Genomic DNA, 16,201 nt, shown 5'->3' with positions numbered 1-16,201 from the left:
TATTTATATATATATATATATATATAGGGCCGTGTGAGATTTATTTAATGTTTTCATAACTCTCTTCAATTTATTTTATCTTATTTTATCTAATCATTACAAATTTTTTAAATTTTTATACAAAATAAAATAAATAATTTAATTTTTTTAAATCTTAAAATAAAAATAATATTAAAAAATATATATTTTAATAATATTTTATTCAATTTTCAATTTAATTCCTTTCATTTGCGAAAAACCAACGAATTGGATGAGATTTAATATTTTAATTGTTGACAAGCCATGCATTCTCATCTCTTCATTAAATTATATGATTTGTTTTTAAGAAAATAATATATATATATAGTTTGTAAAGCATCTCTATAAATGAAAGAAAAAAAAAAAACCATTTTCTAAATGGTAAAAAAAATCTTGCATTTAGTTCTATTTAACTATGAACTACTTGTCGTTTATGCACATCAAATGAAAAACAGCACAAAGGAGTAAATAGGAATATAAATAACAAAACCGGAAAGAAGAAAACAACAAAAAAAAAGACTTGAGGTCTTCGGAGAATCGGAAGTGTGGGGTCAGCTAAGTTTTACGCGCCGGCGTACATTTATAGGACACAATGCCAAGTGTTTCTAACGTGCGCGTACACTGCGCACAGAAAAATCCTCCACACCACACTGACGCACACACCCGTCACTATCCCCAACACAGTCACAGAAACAATTCGGTTAAATGAAGCATATTTATCTCCCTATCTTTCTTTTTCCCATCTCTCTCTCACTCTCTGTATTTGCGTTTTGTTTTTATATATATATCCTTCACTGATTTTCTCACCCTTCTTTTTCTTTCTCATCGTTTCCAACGTCAGAGAGAAAGGGAGAAAGTCTCAGAGAGAGAGAGAGAGAGAGAGAGGGACTGAGAAAGCCCAGAAAATTCGAGTTCATTTGCCGGTAAAGTCTTTGTGGAGGAATGGATCTGTGGGCCGTGCATGTCAAGAACTCCACTCGAACCCCTCTCTTGCTCAGAAACTCGTTTCGTGAGAAACCCATGTCTTGGAACCTCGGGAGAAAAGCCACTTCTTCTGCCAGAGTAGAGGATTGGGGGTTGTGTGAGATCAGAGTTTTGAGGAGACCCAGGCTTTGCACTTCTTCTTCTTTGGTTGTCAGAGCTATGGCGAAGAATAATCACGAAAATGGTATGTGGCCTTTTTTCCCTCTTAATTTTTTTTATATTTTATTTCTATGCTCCAGAGTTCGCGTGCAATCATCGTGGATTTCGGTTCCTGGGACTTTCGGATTTGTTTTCAATTATGGGTTTGTTTCGGTTTGATTGATGTGTTGTGTGAATTTCGTTTTGAGGTTTCCGAGGTTGACTTTTAGTTCTGCTTGGTAGCTGACATAACCGGGGAGATAGAACTATAATTACATTAAAGACCTATATTTTAAAGTACTTAGTATTTGTCGAAGTTCTGTTTTGAAAAGAGCCGGGCAACAAAAAGTAGAAACTTAAATCAATCCTATTTAGGCTTTGTGTTAACCAGAATACATCGCATAAATTGAATATCAGGTATATTTTTAGTTTAGCATTGAGGACTTCTTTGAAAGTTGGTTAAAAAAAAGTCCTTTTTGTTGGAGAAGTAATTTATTATCTCAGAAAAAATCTGATCCAGATCATCCAAACATTTTGAATTGTCTAGAATAAATATGTGCAGGTTGAATGGTTAGCTGAGTGGACTACTTTACTTTAAGCTGAAAGTTGAATGCTTCGTTACATGTTCAAGCTCTTCTTGTAATTTCTTCTCTCTTTTTATTTTTGTTTATCTGCTATTTATTTTAGAAGTTTTAATAATTTAATTTGGAGAGGTGATCTCTTATATTGACCAATGATGGGGAGCTGGTCAGGCCCAGTATTCCTGAAGCAGAATGGATTGTTCTGGAATTTTTCTTTTCAGTCTCCCGAAAGAACTTGACCTTGGGACAGCAACAATTTTTAGTTCTTGGGACAGCAACAATTTTTAGTTCTTCCATATGGTAGACTTCATCTTTTTTATACCTAGGAGATTGATTAGATTAGGAGAGCTGGTTTCTAAAGGTATTCTTGATTACAAATTAATGAATGAACAACTAAAATCAACCTATTAAGAAGATTGGGCAAGCCAGCTAATTTGACTGGTTGTTTGGAACAAGGGACCGGCACTTTATCTCTTGTTTGATAAGAAGCCAACCATTGCATAATGCGGGCATCTACCCGTTGAACTGCCTCTTAATTGTTCCATGCAGTTTCTAAAGCTTCAGACTTGTGGTGTGGTTCAACTGTTTTCCTACAAAAGTTATCTGCAGTTATTTATACATTCTTCACATTTAGCAATAGTCAATGATACTCTATAAAATACAACTGCTGGAATATTGAAACAGGGACAATATGGGATGAATCTTTCATAATAGTAATAACACTTTGGTTCAATCATGTCTAGTTAGTTTTGCTTTAATATTGTTTCTGTGTGGAAACATTTGGATGGGGATGATTCTAACATGAAAGAAACATCGAAGCTTGTAATCAACTACATGTTGAGTCGTTGATGGTTTCCCTTCCAAACCCCTAATGCAAGATGATGACATGCTGTGTGTCTTTCTTAAGATAATGCAAAAATCAAGTATACATGTCGCTTTTGGATTCCTCTATGTAATTTTATTTTATTTTTATTGTACAACTTTGCGTACTACTTCAGCCTTCTTTTTCAAGGTCTTCTTCTTGCCTCTGGGGAACCTTGTGCATGTAAGACATAACTCACATCACATATAGTTGGTGGTGATTCTTGCATATGACTAATCAATCTTAGGATTCTTTCTTAGATATCGTCCTTAACCAATACTACTTTGCTTCTCGTCAATGTGTTAAAGTGTTATATTCTATTTTTATGTAGTCTGACTTATGCTGTTTAAATCTTTGCATTAGCTAATTGGCCTTTCTTCCATTATTAGAGCGGTGTGTTTTCGGTTTGTGGATGCTTTATTGTTTTATATTCCTTTTAAATTTCTAATAGGTATAACTCTATCATGTGTTTAGAAACAATTTGATTGAGGATTATGAGAGTTTGGACTATTTCTTGTTGTTCTTAAGAATTGATTCCAGGTTCTCAATTTTGGAATCGGAATGTGTTCTTCTTCAATGCTATATGGAACATTATTGCAAGATAGTGTTAAATGTTAAATTTCATTAGGTGATAATACTCCATTCTCATGAATAAATACAGGAGATGGTGATCGATCTATTCCAGAAGGAGATGGTGTGAAAAGAAACAACTCCTCTGATGGAAACAGATCCAATGACACTGCTTCAAATAAATCCCAGCAATCGGACTGGAGGGAATTCAGAGCAAGTTTATTTGCTTGGGAGCAGGTAATGTATTTTTTTTCTTGAATGAGTCGTATGGCTGTTGCCTTTCTGAAATTAAAGGTGTTAATTGTTGAGTCCTAAAGGTGTTTTGTGTTTTATTCCATGTGGTATACACTATTAAGGTGGTGAGATAAGAGCTTCCAACTGCCAATCTGTGTATTAGATGGGTTACCATATGTTTTGTCCTTGTTGGGTTGTTGTTAGTGATTTTGGGCTTCCGCATGTAGGAAGATAATTTGAAAAGTTCTCAAAAGGATTTTCTGGCATGCCCTATGAGCCAGCACTTCACTGGATTGTTGGGTCACTCACCCACTTGTAATCAGATTTTTCTTGGGTTTGTTCACTTCTGCTGCCTGGCACAAATCAACCTGTTTGTAATCGTGATTTATATTGGATTAGACAGTCCAATTAAATAAGGGTGGCCTCTATGCATATGAGGTGCTTGGGAATCCACTTTCAGCTCCGCCCTTTGTCTACATGTGTAATGGATAATTGTAAATCATGCTCCATAAAATGTAAATTTATTCTTTTGTTTTTCCTAGGAGTTCAAATTTTTACTTTGATTATTTTCAGGTGGAGAAGGCAGAGCCTGACGCTCACGGTGAGGGTGTGAAACGCCACGAGTCCAAATCTCTCGGCCTGAAATGGGCCCATCCTATTCCAGTACCTGAAACTGGCTGTGTCCTTGTCGCCACAGAAAAACTTGATGGAGTGCGGACCTTTGAAAGAACTGTTGTTCTCCTTCTCAGATCTGGAACCAGACACCCACAAGAAGGCCCGTTTGGGGTTGTCATCAACCGCCCTCTTCACAAAAGGATCAAACACATGAAGCCCACTAACCTTGATCTAGCAACCACCTTTTCTGATTGCTCCTTGCATTTTGGTGGGCCTCTTGAGGCAAGCATGTTTTTGTTAAAATCTGGGGAAAAACCGAAGCTTCCTGGGTTTGAAGAGGTGATCCCTGGCTTGTGCTTTGGTGCTAGAAACAGTTTGGATGAGGCTGCAGGGCTGGTAAAGAAGGGTGTTCTTAAGCCTCAGGATTTCAGATTCTTTGTTGGTTATGCTGGTTGGCAGCTGGACCAATTGAGAGAGGAGATTGAATCTGATTACTGGTATGTGGCTGCTTGCAGCTCGAACTTGATTGGTGGGTGTCTATCTGATTCTTCATCGGAAGGTTTGTGGGAGGAGATTTTGCAGCTAATGGGCGGTCACTACTCAGAACTGAGCCGGAAACCTAAGCAAGATATGTAGTTATTTGGATGAGCCTATGGATGCCTACTAAATAAATAAAAAAACGATCCCAAATTTGAAGCGAGACATGTAACCAAATTATGAGTAAAGCCAATTGTACAGGAAGTTCTCTGGCTTTTCAAATGGAAAGATTTCCTCTCAGCTTTTTGACAACACTTACTTCTTTTGTCTTTCCCCGATCTATTTTCTTTTAATTAGAAAACCTAGAAATATATGGTTTTGTACGTAATGACGCTCTAGGTTACGTTAAACGTATAAAACCTTTTGTATAGTGATCCCTCGAGCAGGACTTTAGCGATCCCTTTTGTTTAAAAATCCTCGTCGAAATGCAATTGTGTTTGGTGCACTTTTTTATATGACATTGATAGCAAAGGCGTGCATTAGGAACAGAAATCAGAGCCTTCTTTGAGGCGGCCACTGCAATCCCCACAAGTTTGCAAGAGAGCAAGTCAATAGGGATCAGAATGGGATTCAGGAAAATATGCATCTTTTACTTGAATAAACAAACTTCGAACAATTCCAACACATCTTTGTAGGAGCATGCGAAGGAATGCAAGCATGGTTAATGATGCAGGAGCTGCAGGCAGGCCAAGAATTTGATATAACATGAATCAAACGGTAGTGATTATGTCCGCTGAGACCAACACCCTCTTATGATATTGACATTCACTAATATCTGCAGCCATTGGTGATCCATCCATCAACAAGCCCAATGCGGGCTTACATCCTAATAGCAGCAACTATTTTGTCGCAAAAATTGACGAAGGCTAGAAGAAGAGTATCCAGCTTCCCTTCCCCAAAAGACTTTGGCGGGCTTTTTAATGGTAATTATCCTAGTTTATTATTGTTATTATTGGTCCTTTGTCTTGTCAAGGCGTGCTTTACGTACTGCCTGTTGGATTTGTCTCTCGTGCTCTTTGAGCATGTCATCAATGTTTCCCCCAGCCGGCATCAATAGTCCAGAGTAGTGGATTCTGTTCTTCTTTGGTACATATCCCTGCAATCAAAGGAGGGAGTCAGTAGTTCTTCACGATGGAAAATTTTCAGCTAATGGACGTGTGCAAAAGATAAATTTTTGTATGGATATAGATTAATATGAAATCTTGGTTTCACTAACTTAGAGGAGAGTGCAAACAGAAGAAATACAATGTGAATAGAGAAAGTATAACTTCTAGACTTTATATCACGTTTTCTAAGTATTAGTTTTTCATTCACGAGTTTCCTGAGCTTCATGAAGGAGATATAAACATAGTGATTATAGAACATGTTCAACACACGTATTTAGCCCTTCACATTTTATTTAACCGTCTGAAGAATTTGTGCATTATTTTCAAATTGTCTATCTACCCTTGTGCATGTTCTTTCAAATTTTAAACAAGTAAACTTAAAGTAGGGGATGTGAGCTGAAGAGTTAGCTGATTATTTACCATTTCTTTTCCAGACATCCTTTCATCCTTCTTTAGAGGAGAGTTGGATGGGACTGGAGCTGCAGGGAGCATGTGAGATTTCTGCATCTTTGAGTCACCATTGTTTCTTGCAGGTGTTGCCGTCTTATTCCATGATGATCCTACTGCTTTAGGATGTACCATTGAATTAGAATGAGAGTAGCCACTCTGGCTTGCTCCTCTAGGTGGTTCCATCCGGAAACCAGACCCACCATCCTCCAGGGGATCATACTTGTGACTCGAGGTTTTGGAATTTGACTGTCCCTGCCATGTTTATGTTTGCCATATGAGTGAAGGCATAAATGAAAAGTAAAAGGATAATAAATAGTAGTCCTTCAAGCCTTAAAATAAATAACTACCTGGGCAGTGAATTCTGGTGTTGGCACTACCTTGGTATCTCCCAAGCCCCTTCTAACATATTCAGAACCGCGTCCTTTTACTGTTTCAGCTTTTCGCCTGAAATTAAAAGAGAGTGCACTTATTCTGAAGTCCAAATAAATGTTGAACACATAACCTTCTGAAATTCTCAAAAAGATACTATGAAAAATGACTTCATCGATCAAGCTTTGCAAAATGTTGGAATTAAGTCTTCCATGTAAATAATATCTCCAAGCCAAAGCCATCTGCCAAGCAGCTTTAATAATAAGTTCCTGTACAAGTTTTAAAATACTTCTTTTTCCTTTGGCATTTTTATTTGCAAGAGGCAACACAGTTTGAAATGCACTACACAAGAATGTTTAAAGTTTCAGATATATCTATTTGATACACTGACAAATGCACCCCAAGAGACAGTTCATTGCTGTTCTTGTAATTCAGATGCACATGAGATAGCAAATTTGACCTTAATCTCACATTTCTAAAAATGTGTATGGTCCATCAACCACAAAATCATGACACATGGAGAGAACCTACTAAAGAACAGGTGGCCAAATAAAAAAACAATTCAGTAAAAACAAATTAGGGAAACATAATGCTAGAAAGTATAAGAATTAAATCATCACCAGCATTGCTTGGAAGTTCAATCTATGATAGCATCTTATGTGTCAGCAATTATGACATATCACAGAAGCAAAAACATTTTGGAGAGTATATTCGTCTTTTTTGATGAAGTAAAAACATTAAACAGGGCTTGAGCTATTCATGGATCAACGAATCAAACAATTTAGTTTCTGCTTCTGTATGTGAGAGAGAGAGAGAATAGCCACAATAGTATACCGTTTTTCTTCCTGGTCTCGAAGCTTGGCATCGAACTCCTTGCTTGGAGGATATTTTGGTAAACTTGATGGGTCACAAGGTAGGGGCTCTGTTGTGAAGAACTGAAATGGAAAAGTCGACATTATACACAAATGCCCAATAATTGCAATAAAATCATAAATAAGGTTAGCAAAGTATCCCAAGTTCGGGATAAGGTCTATGAATTAATGGGAACTCAAAAGTTACTTCGCTTTCTAGTGCAGATGCAGCTGATCCTCTATTCTCTGGTTCTACTGAAAGAAGTTTATCAACAAGAGACAAAGCTGAAGAAGGAAAGTCTTTGAATGTCTCAGCAACACAGCGCTTGTATCGGCGTTGAGGTTTGAAACTAGATGCATGAGCCCATCTTGATCTCTGCCAGTAGACCTCAGAGGGCGACCCACAAAGCTTAAAAATCTTGTGCACTTGTTCCACCTGATAAAAAGTTGGATGGTTTTAGTTAAAAATAATTGAAGTTAAGAGATGACAATTGCTATATTACAAGCATGAGTTCTATATACCTAGAGCATGCTCTTAGTTATCAATGTTGATTGTCAGGCATGTGTATTTAAAGTACGGTATTACATCTGAAAGGGAAATGTTCCTTAAACCCTCAGAAGTATGTCTAATATGACCCAAATAATTCAACGTAAAGGAGATTACCTCCGTTCTCCCTGGCATAATATGCTTCCCAGCAAACAGTTCTGCAAGAATACAACCAGTGCTCCACAAATCAACAGCAGCTCCATATTCTGTAGCACCAAGTAAAAGCTCAGGTGCTCTATACCACAGAGTTACAACACGACTAGTCAATGGCTGCTTTTGATCAGGCTCATAAAAGGTGGCCAAACCAAAGTCTCCAATCTTAAGAACTCCATTGTTGTCTATCAGAAGATTTGAACCCTTGATGTCTCGGTGGAGGACACCACGACTATGGCAGTGCTCAAGACCACTAAGCAATTGCTGTATATAACATTTAATCTGAGAGGGCAACAGATAAATATCCATTTTAGACTAGCATCAATGCAAGCAAACGAGTGTGTGACTTTAATCGAATAAACAAAAAGAAAATTTCATGTCAGTTTTTTTCCAACTACGAAAATACACCAAAATCACCATATATCGCTGTAGATTCTTACACGTTTGATTGTTTAAGAAGAGATTGGGAAACCTTTTAACGGACAGTGAAAACTATACAATTAAATGGCTTACAATATTAGAGGCCAAAGATAAATCTGGAAGGTCATCAGTACTTTTCCTTTTTGGCTCTAAACACAAGGTGTGGACAAATCACAGAGTGTTTTTAAAAGCAAAAGCAAGAATCAAAGGTACCTGTGGTTCCGTAAACTTGATGCTATGTGTTGCTGCAAGCCCAGCAAGGTCATGTTCCATGTATTCAAAGACAAGGTACAAGCTGCTTGACATCCTTGAGGTAACTAATCCCTCGAGCTTCATAACATTCGGATGGTCAAGTTTACGCAGAATATGGATTTCCCTAGCCATGAAACGGACACTTTCTGGATCCATGTTGACAAATCGAACTTTCTTCAATGCGACAATTTTTCCAGTTTCAAGGTCACGAGCCTTATAAACACTGCTGTAAGTTCCTTGTCCAATCTGCATTAATAGCGTCCCGATTGAAGATTAATCTATAAGAGACTGAACGAGCATGTAACTATAAATCAATTTTTTTTTTATATAATTTTAACATAAATCTTAAAGATTCGTTTCGTTAACCCCTGAGCATGTACAAATTGTGAATGTGACATTTTAATACGTGATGCCAATCATTTTATTATCTTGTACGTATATAAGCTTGTCCTGTTCTACTAATATCTTTTACTTTCATGAGTATTACACTTAAACAGATATTATGAACTTCAAAGAAAATGATATCAATATATGATAACTGTATAGGATTTTATGAGACAAATAAAGAGGAAAGCTGTCTCAAAAAACCAGCCACAGAGGACCACTAACAAACTAGAGGTCTTATCTCTACAAAAGAAACAATCATATATCAGCAACATATCAAAGAAGACATATGTTGCACTAAATAGGAGAAATAAAAAGAAAACATAAAATTAAAACTAACTTTGTCTAACTTCTCAAACGACTCTGCTCGTCGGGGCACCAACCCTTTGATGGCATCTCCTGCCACGGATGTTAACCAAGACGGCCATCCTGCTGTAACTTTCTCCCCTCTAACACCATGGGACATGCTAACAATCCTAGACATCTCCAGATGACCTCCACTCGATCCCATATCCGTCGTTGCCCTTCTCTGATGATGGTCATTGCTCGGTCTATCCACAACCATCGTTTTCTTCACTTCATTGTTTGATGCAATAAGAGACCCCAAACTCGCTTGTGAGGTTGTTCCAGATACTGGACGCAATGAGCCATCAAGCCCTCCACCCTCTCTCTTTGAGGAAGCGGTAGGCACCAATTGTGCAGAAGACTTGTTAAGCTCTTTCCCTCTCTCATATTCATCAACTTTTTCCTTAGCTGAGGCTCCTTTAGAGCAAATGCAGCCCATATTCTCACCTCCAAATGTTCTAGATATGTACAATAACCCCTTTGCAAAGTTGTAAGCATCAACCAGATGGCAAAACCAGTAACTTTCCTGGGAAAGACAGACCTTCCCGTTTCAGCTGATCATATATCCTCAAGTTCTCAATCTGGGTACTCCAAAACTCCGCCAAGAAATCAATCATACTAGTAAAAGAATCAGAATTCTGATTCTTTTTGCATAATCAAAATTCGACCTACTTCTGATTGCTCTGCATTCTGATTAGCCTTGCCAGAAACTTCAGAGAAGAGGAAATTACGGCCCAAGTCCCATAAGTCTCTTCGGACTGAAAATGCTCCGAGCTTAGTAACCCGAATTGCAAAGTTTCTGTCTTTAATGAAAGTAGAGGTGGAGAGGAAATCAATGAACCAAAGAATTGTAAAACACGAAAACCTGAAAAAGAAAAAGAAATGTTCTTGATGCGCAGGAGTTTCTGGTTGGCAGGCCTTTTCTGCTTTGTTTCAGTTGAAGAATCAATCAAAAGAGTCAAAATTAATTTCTTTTTCCTTTTGTTTAGGTTGAGATTAGAGATGGAACGAAGCAGAGGACATTAATGGAAAATCCAAAAAACAGAAAAAGAGAAAAGTATTGGAGATTGTCTGATTTGCAATGTGGCGAGAGAGAGAGAGAGAGAGAGAGAGAGGCTTGCGGGAGGTATTAAGCCTAGAAATGCGAAAGACCGAACGTTTTTGGGACTTGACAGCTTGGAGTTTGTTTGGCTGACCCAGCTCTCTCTCTCTCTCTCTCTCTCTCTCTGTGTGCCAGAATATGCATATATCTATTTACAGGGAAAGGGAAAGAAATCGTTTCTTGTAGAGGCAGAGACAGTGAGAGAGACGAGTCTCGGAGTCTCACAGGCATTTCTCTTATTATTTTAATTTTCTGGTTTCAATCCCAATAAGATTTTAACATAAGATGTGCCTAATCTTCCAGCTTTTACTCTAAAAGCCTTTTTTACTAGTGATTGGATCGATTAAGCACTTGTAATTTAATAGTCTGTTTTTCAATTTTTTTATATATAGTCGTTAGATATAATCAATATATAGTTATTCATATCACGTTAGATGTATATTATTTTTTTTTCTTCTAAACGCATGTGTTCTCTTTCATCAGCTCTCTCTCATTAGTGCTCTTTCTCTCTCATCAACTCTCTCTATCTTCGCTCCTCAAGCCGTTCGGGTTTTCTTTCTCTCACCAGCTCTCTCTCATCAGCTCAATCTTTCTCTCTTATCAACTCAATCGCTCTCTCATCAACTCTCTCTCACAATCCGATAATATTTCGAATTTGGGACTTTGGGTGAGTAGTTTTCACGTCAGCTCTATTTGCACCAAACGCTTGCAACAAGATTTTTTTTTTTTTTTCGTTTTGTTATAAAAACATTTTAAAATTTAAGAAAATTTATGGAATAAAAAAGATAATTCTAACTCCAAGCGTATTCACATTCCGAATGTACAAACTTAAATAATTTGATAGTTGACGGATATAATAAATACACCAAATTTGTTTGAATTAAAAGCTAAACAAATAAGTAAAAAGCAATTAGCAATTAAGCAAACCGTTCTTAGCCAATATGGGATTTTTGTCATGATATCGAATCGGATTATTCAAATACATTTGGAATATTTTTCGTTTCCCTCCTCGATCAAGTCTGTCTTTTATTTTCTTGCATTCTTTTTCTTTGGCCGGAATTCGAGACCTTGAATTGAACTTCAGTAAGCAGGCAAGTTTCTTTTAATTTCTTTTCCGGGTGAATGGAATAAGAAAACGAGTCACTCGGAGGGACAGGTGCTCATAATTTGGGGTTACATTCGACAAAACAGCTTCAGAGTTCAGCAGTGCACAACTCATGCACGATGCAGGAAAATCCAAGAAAATTCTTCCACTCGTCGCAACATAAGCTTGCTACCAACACATGTGATCGCAGCCCTCATGCATGTATTCATGGTGTTGATCAGCCAGCACCCTACATGTTAACTCCAAAGCCCTTCTTCCTCATCTCTCTCTCTCTCTCTCTCTCTCTCTCTCTCTCTCTCTCGTTTCACCTTCCAACAGAGCAAATCTGTCTCTGCTTTTTTTTTTTTTTGGCTCGAAGGTTTTTGCGGGGATGGATTTCTTTAACAATATCTTGAATTGGGTGGTGCCTCCGGCAAGCTTGGTGATGCTAGCCTTCGCATGGCCGACCCTGTGTTTCATCAATACTTGTGAGTGGCTTTACAGCTCATTCTACTGTGAAAATATGGAAGATAAAGTCGTTATAATCACTGGAGCTTCTTCTGGAATAGGGGAGGTTAGTCAGTCAGTCTCCCTTTTTTCATTCTTTTGCATATTCCTCGATTATTTGAAATATTTAATCATTAGACCATAGTTGAATGGCCAAGTTGGTTAAAATTTGTATTGGGAGATGGCATAAACAAATTCATTGAAATAGGTGAGCATTTACTGGATAAGCCTACTTGACTGACTAAGATGGGTCATTGGATATAGAAAGAGGACCGGACTATGTTCCTCTTTACGTTTTGCACCGAAGTGTTCATGTTCCTAGTTTTGTTGTAATATTTAGTACAATTCTTGAAAGGATTCAAACTTAAGACCCTCCATTACTACCTATCCATGCAAAGTGCATTCTGTTTTCTGATCTTGGACTTTTTTGTTCACAGGACATAAATTTTTGGGGAAATGTATATCCAACATATGTTGCTTTACCTTACCTACATCAGAGCAATGGTCGAATCGTTGTTAATGCAGAGGTGGAGACCTGGTTACCTCTGCCGAGAATGAGTTTACATGCAGTGAGTAGAAATGACTGAACCAAGCATGGCTAGTTTTATTTTTTCTAGAAGAATTATTGTTCTTTGAGTACAATTAATTGGATAGTTTTAGTTTGTATAGCATTTAAAGTGAGCTTCCATATTAGAGTCCTGGCAACAAAAAACTAATATTACCACACTAAATCGTGGACCAACTAAACAATCTATGCATGTCAAAATTGTACCAGATTCTGCAGAGGGTAAAATTTGAATAAAATCTCCTTGCCATTGCATGATCCTATCCTAGGATAGACACCATTGTATGTGAAATATTCAGCAGACGAGTAAGACGAATGTGATTTTTTTTAATTTTTTATCACAATCAATCAAAATCTCATACATATATACACACGAACACACACAAAGATTGTCCTTAATTAATCCGGAGTAGATTTATTGGTTTTGATCCTTTCGTTTTATTGAATCACTAGGCGGCTAAGGCTGCACTTGTAAACTTCTACGAGACACTGAGATTCGAAGTGAAAGATGATGTTGGAATAACAATTGCAACACATGGTCGGATTGGAAGTGAAATGACTGGAGGCAAGTTCATGCTAGAGGATGGTGCAGATATGCAATGGAAGGAAGAAAGAGAAGTAAACCCTTATATTTACAGGGGAAAAAAGATAGTCCATTAAAATTTAATGATATCCAGCTGCTTGATAAAATCACCTCTGAAGTTAGTTATTACATGCAGAACTGCATTCCTATGAGACATGATCTGATAAGAGAGATACCTCGCATCTTTGTAATTTGTTTTAGGTACATATGAATGGGGGATGCATGGAGGAATATGCAAGACTGATCGTATCTGGGGCTTGCCGAGGAGATGCATATGTAAAGTGTCCAAGCTGGTATGATATATTCCTAGTTTTCAGGTTTTTTGCACCAAATGTTCTAAAATATTGGACACTCCGCCTACTTCTTGAAACGCATGGAGCGAGAACAACAGTACTCGTGCCTCTATTAGAGGGCCCCTGATCTCCTAGGAAACTTGTTGCTACTCCAACGTCTCACTATTCCCAATTATTCAGTCCCCAACAGCACCAGCAGCAGCCAAAATGGAAATAAAAATTAAAATGCTCTCTCCATGTAGCCATGGCAGCATCTATTAGATCAAACATCTGGTGAGTTTAATTTGGGGTGTAGCTGTCATGCTGCATAACTTGTGGCAGAGACATATATTTCTAGAGTAAGTCTATACAACGGCCTTGACTTTTCCAACACCACACACCGGCCTATGTGGCATTTCTTTTTTTTTTTCTTTTTTTTTTTTTCAAATGAAACGAAAGTTTTATTGTTTTACTGGTGTCTTCCTCCGCACGTTTCATTTGAAAATTTCTCCTCCCCCGCGTCTCTCCTCTCCAGTGTTGCTCCTTTGGCCAACTGTGCTTCGTTCTTCCGGTCACCGTGTTGTGCTGCCGTAGACGCCGACCGGCCAAACATCTGGTAATTTCTCTCTCTCACTATATATGGTGTTGGGTTATTTTTAGAGATATTTTACAAATCCTCTCTTTCTTTCAAGTGTTTGTGTTTATTTACATAGAAGTCGTTTGACTGACTGATTTCTTATTGTATTTATCTATCCTCTTTGTTTGGGCTTTCTTATACAAAGTAATGTAATTTTTTTTTGGTAGCTCTTAATATATAGAAGGATTGGGTGGAGATTTTGTTACTAGATTTTTTCTCCTTTTGCATGTTTCTGAACTGATTATTGAGATGGTTTTGGTTCAAGTTTGACCTTTTTTGATGTACCCAAAGCTCTACATGTTTTTGAATTTTTTTTTTTTTTTTTTTGTTTAATTTGAAGAATTAGTCTAACGATATTTAGTATTTTATTAATTGTTGGGTACATGAAAGATGTATAGAAGAACTTTTTCTTTTCATGTAAGAATAAATTTCTGGTTAGTTAATAAATTTGTGGGTTTTTGGTTTAAATTTACTAGTGGTGAGATAATTAGCTTTAATATTTCTTATTATTTGGGTTTCTAAAACTTCATTATGACTCAGTTGAAATAGCGTGATGGATAAAGAGAAAGATGAAATGCCACCTAGGCCTTCTACATCGATCCCACCGACACAGGTATGATACATATTAGTTATTTAGAAATGTCGATGTGTTTGATATTTTTAATTAGTTAATGTATTTTTATTTGTTTATTATAGGAATCTTGCGGTCCAGGAAAATCGTATTATCCGCCATTTATTTATACGTATGCATGGGGTAGTCAGGTAGATTTCCTTATAAGCTTTTTTTAAAAAAAATGGTGACGTACATTTGATTCATTCTAACATCGAGCCTAATTACAGCCCCCATCTGGAATGCCACCTTTTGGACCAACGATGCTCTACCCTCCGTCGAGTAATGCGGAGGAGTCGCGGCAACTTCAAAATATTATGCTGGTAAATTCTTTTCGAATTTTCAAAATATTTTTTTTTCTTGCATGCTTTTGGCCCGTTCTAACATCGAATCAAATTACAGCCCCCATCTGGAATGCCACATTTTGGACCAATGATGCTCTACCCTCCGTCAAGTAATGTGGAAGAGTCGAGACAACTTCAAAATATTATGCTGGTAAATTCCTTTTGAACTTTCAAAATATATTTTTTTTCTTGCATGCTTTTGGCCCGTTCTAATATCGAATCAAATTACAGCGCCCATCAATACCACCTTTTGGACCAACGATGATTTACCCTCCGTCAAGTAATGCGGATGAGTCTGGGCGAGTTCAAAATATTATCTTGGTAAATTCCTCTCGAACTTTCAAAATTTTTTTTCATTTTGCATGTTTTTCGCCCGTTCTAACATCGAGCCTAATTACAGCCCCCATCTGGAATGCCACCTTTTGGACCAACAATACTCTATCCTCCGTCGAGTAATGTGGAGGAGTTGGGACAAGATCAAAATATTATGCTGGTAATTCCTTTCGAACTTTCAAAATATTTTTTTTTCTTGCATGCTTTTTTTTGGCCCGTTATAACATTGAATCAAATTACAGCTCCCATCAATGCCACCTTTTGGTCCAACGATGCGTTACCCTCCGTCGAGTAATGTGGAGGGGTCTGGGCAAGTTCAAAATATTATCCAGGTAGATTCTTTTCTAACAGCTGTCATATTTTTTATTTACGTGTATTTGAGCCGTTCTAACACCCTAATTACAGCCTCCATCAATGTCATACCCTCCGTCGAGTAGTTCGAAGGAATTGAGAAGATCTGGAATGACCCCCCAACTAGCAAGTGAATCATCAACTATGCCATTTACATCTGAAAGTGAAAAAATTTTGGGAAGTGCATCACACATGACTGATCAAAGCTGTCAAAAGAGTAAATGTATTACACTTTTAACCCGATGAGTAAACATTAAGTGCATGTATATAATATAAATGCTAATCCAAATCATGCATTTTTATTTTCATAATGTTCATCGGACGTATGTAAAGAGGGAGAGGCCGAGGGGATTGAGGCCGAGGGGATTGAGGCCAAGGGGACTAATGAAGTATCAGA

General features: G+C 37.5%; 3 protein-coding genes across 6 annotated transcripts; 2 read left to right on the top strand and 1 right to left on the bottom strand.

Annotated features, from left to right (window-relative positions):
- The first annotated feature begins 757 nt into the window (after positions 1–757).
- LOC109012348 (UPF0301 protein MAB_4928c-like) lies at positions 758–4,797 on the top strand. The gene is made up of 3 exons (XM_018993932.2): positions 758–1,186; positions 3,245–3,390; positions 3,961–4,797. The coding sequence occupies exons 1-3, from the start codon at positions 961–963 to the stop codon at positions 4,636–4,638; spliced, it is 1,050 nt and encodes a 349-aa protein (XP_018849477.1). The 5' UTR covers positions 758–960; the 3' UTR covers positions 4,639–4,797.
- A 109-nt stretch (positions 4,798–4,906) lies between these two features.
- Positions 4,907–10,521, bottom strand: LOC109012347 (probable serine/threonine-protein kinase At1g09600). Its single transcript, XM_018993931.2, has 8 exons — positions 9,412–10,521; positions 8,649–8,933; positions 7,980–8,297; positions 7,524–7,751; positions 7,299–7,399; positions 6,443–6,539; positions 6,066–6,347; positions 4,907–5,635 (listed from the first exon to the last, which is right to left on the bottom strand). Exons 1-8 carry the CDS (start codon positions 9,853–9,855, stop codon positions 5,489–5,491), a joined length of 1,902 nt encoding a protein of 633 aa, XP_018849476.1. The 5' UTR covers positions 9,856–10,521; the 3' UTR covers positions 4,907–5,488.
- A 3,167-nt stretch (positions 10,522–13,688) lies between these two features.
- Positions 13,689–16,194, top strand: LOC109012346 (YLP motif-containing protein 1). Of its 4 annotated transcripts, XM_018993928.2 has the most exons (11): positions 13,689–13,888; positions 14,065–14,145; positions 14,707–14,779; positions 14,863–14,928; positions 15,007–15,099; positions 15,179–15,271; positions 15,352–15,441; positions 15,521–15,613; positions 15,696–15,785; positions 15,859–16,027; positions 16,138–16,194. In XM_018993928.2, coding segments are annotated over exons 3-11 (756 nt in total). In that variant the 5' UTR covers positions 13,689–13,888; positions 14,065–14,145; positions 14,707–14,719; the 3' UTR covers positions 16,140–16,194. The 4 variants fall into 4 exon arrangements, with proteins under 4 accessions (XP_018849473.2, XP_018849471.2, XP_018849470.2 ...); XM_018993926.2 differs by lacking the exon at positions 16,138–16,194 and having other exon boundaries at positions 13,689–13,823; positions 15,859–16,050; XM_018993925.2 differs by lacking the exon at positions 16,138–16,194 and having other exon boundaries at positions 15,859–16,050.
- Positions 16,195–16,201: the final 7 nt, after the last annotated feature.

This window comes from Juglans regia, chromosome 1, assembly GCF_001411555.2.
Source record: "Juglans regia cultivar Chandler chromosome 1, Walnut 2.0, whole genome shotgun sequence".
In the NCBI taxonomy this organism is placed as follows: Eukaryota; Viridiplantae; Streptophyta; class Magnoliopsida; order Fagales; family Juglandaceae; genus Juglans; species Juglans regia.
The sequence above is the reverse complement of the archived record's forward strand: the minus strand, read 5'-3'. Positions and strand labels throughout refer to the sequence as shown.

Bases quoted from the DNA above. Each gene is read 5' to 3' on its own strand.
- LOC109012348 (XM_018993932.2), top strand. From the start codon at position 961: ATGGATCTGTGGGCCGTGCATGTCAAGAACTCCACTCGAACCCCTCTC. The intron at 1,187-3,244 runs GTATGTGGCCTT...GAATAAATACAG, and splicing joins GAAGAATAATCACGAAAATG to GAGATGGTGATCGATCTATT. The intron at 3,391-3,960 runs GTAATGTATTTT...GATTATTTTCAG, and splicing joins GTTTATTTGCTTGGGAGCAG to GTGGAGAAGGCAGAGCCTGA.
- LOC109012347 (XM_018993931.2), bottom strand. From the start codon at position 9,855: ATGGGCTGCATTTGCTCTAAAGGAGCCTCAGCTAAGGAAAAAGTTGAT. The intron at 7,400-7,523 runs GTAACTTTTGAG...TTTCCATTTCAG, and splicing joins CATCTGCACTAGAAAGCGAA to TTCTTCACAACAGAGCCCCT. The intron at 6,540-7,298 runs GTATACTATTGT...TTTTAATTTCAG, and splicing joins CGAGACCAGGAAGAAAAACG to GCGAAAAGCTGAAACAGTAA.
- LOC109012346 (XM_018993926.2), top strand. From the start codon at position 14,720: ATGGATAAAGAGAAAGATGAAATGCCACCTAGGCCTTCTACATCGATC. The intron at 15,272-15,351 runs GTAAATTCCTTT...ATCAAATTACAG, and splicing joins AACTTCAAAATATTATGCTG to CGCCCATCAATACCACCTTT. The intron at 15,442-15,520 runs GTAAATTCCTCT...GCCTAATTACAG, and splicing joins GAGTTCAAAATATTATCTTG to CCCCCATCTGGAATGCCACC.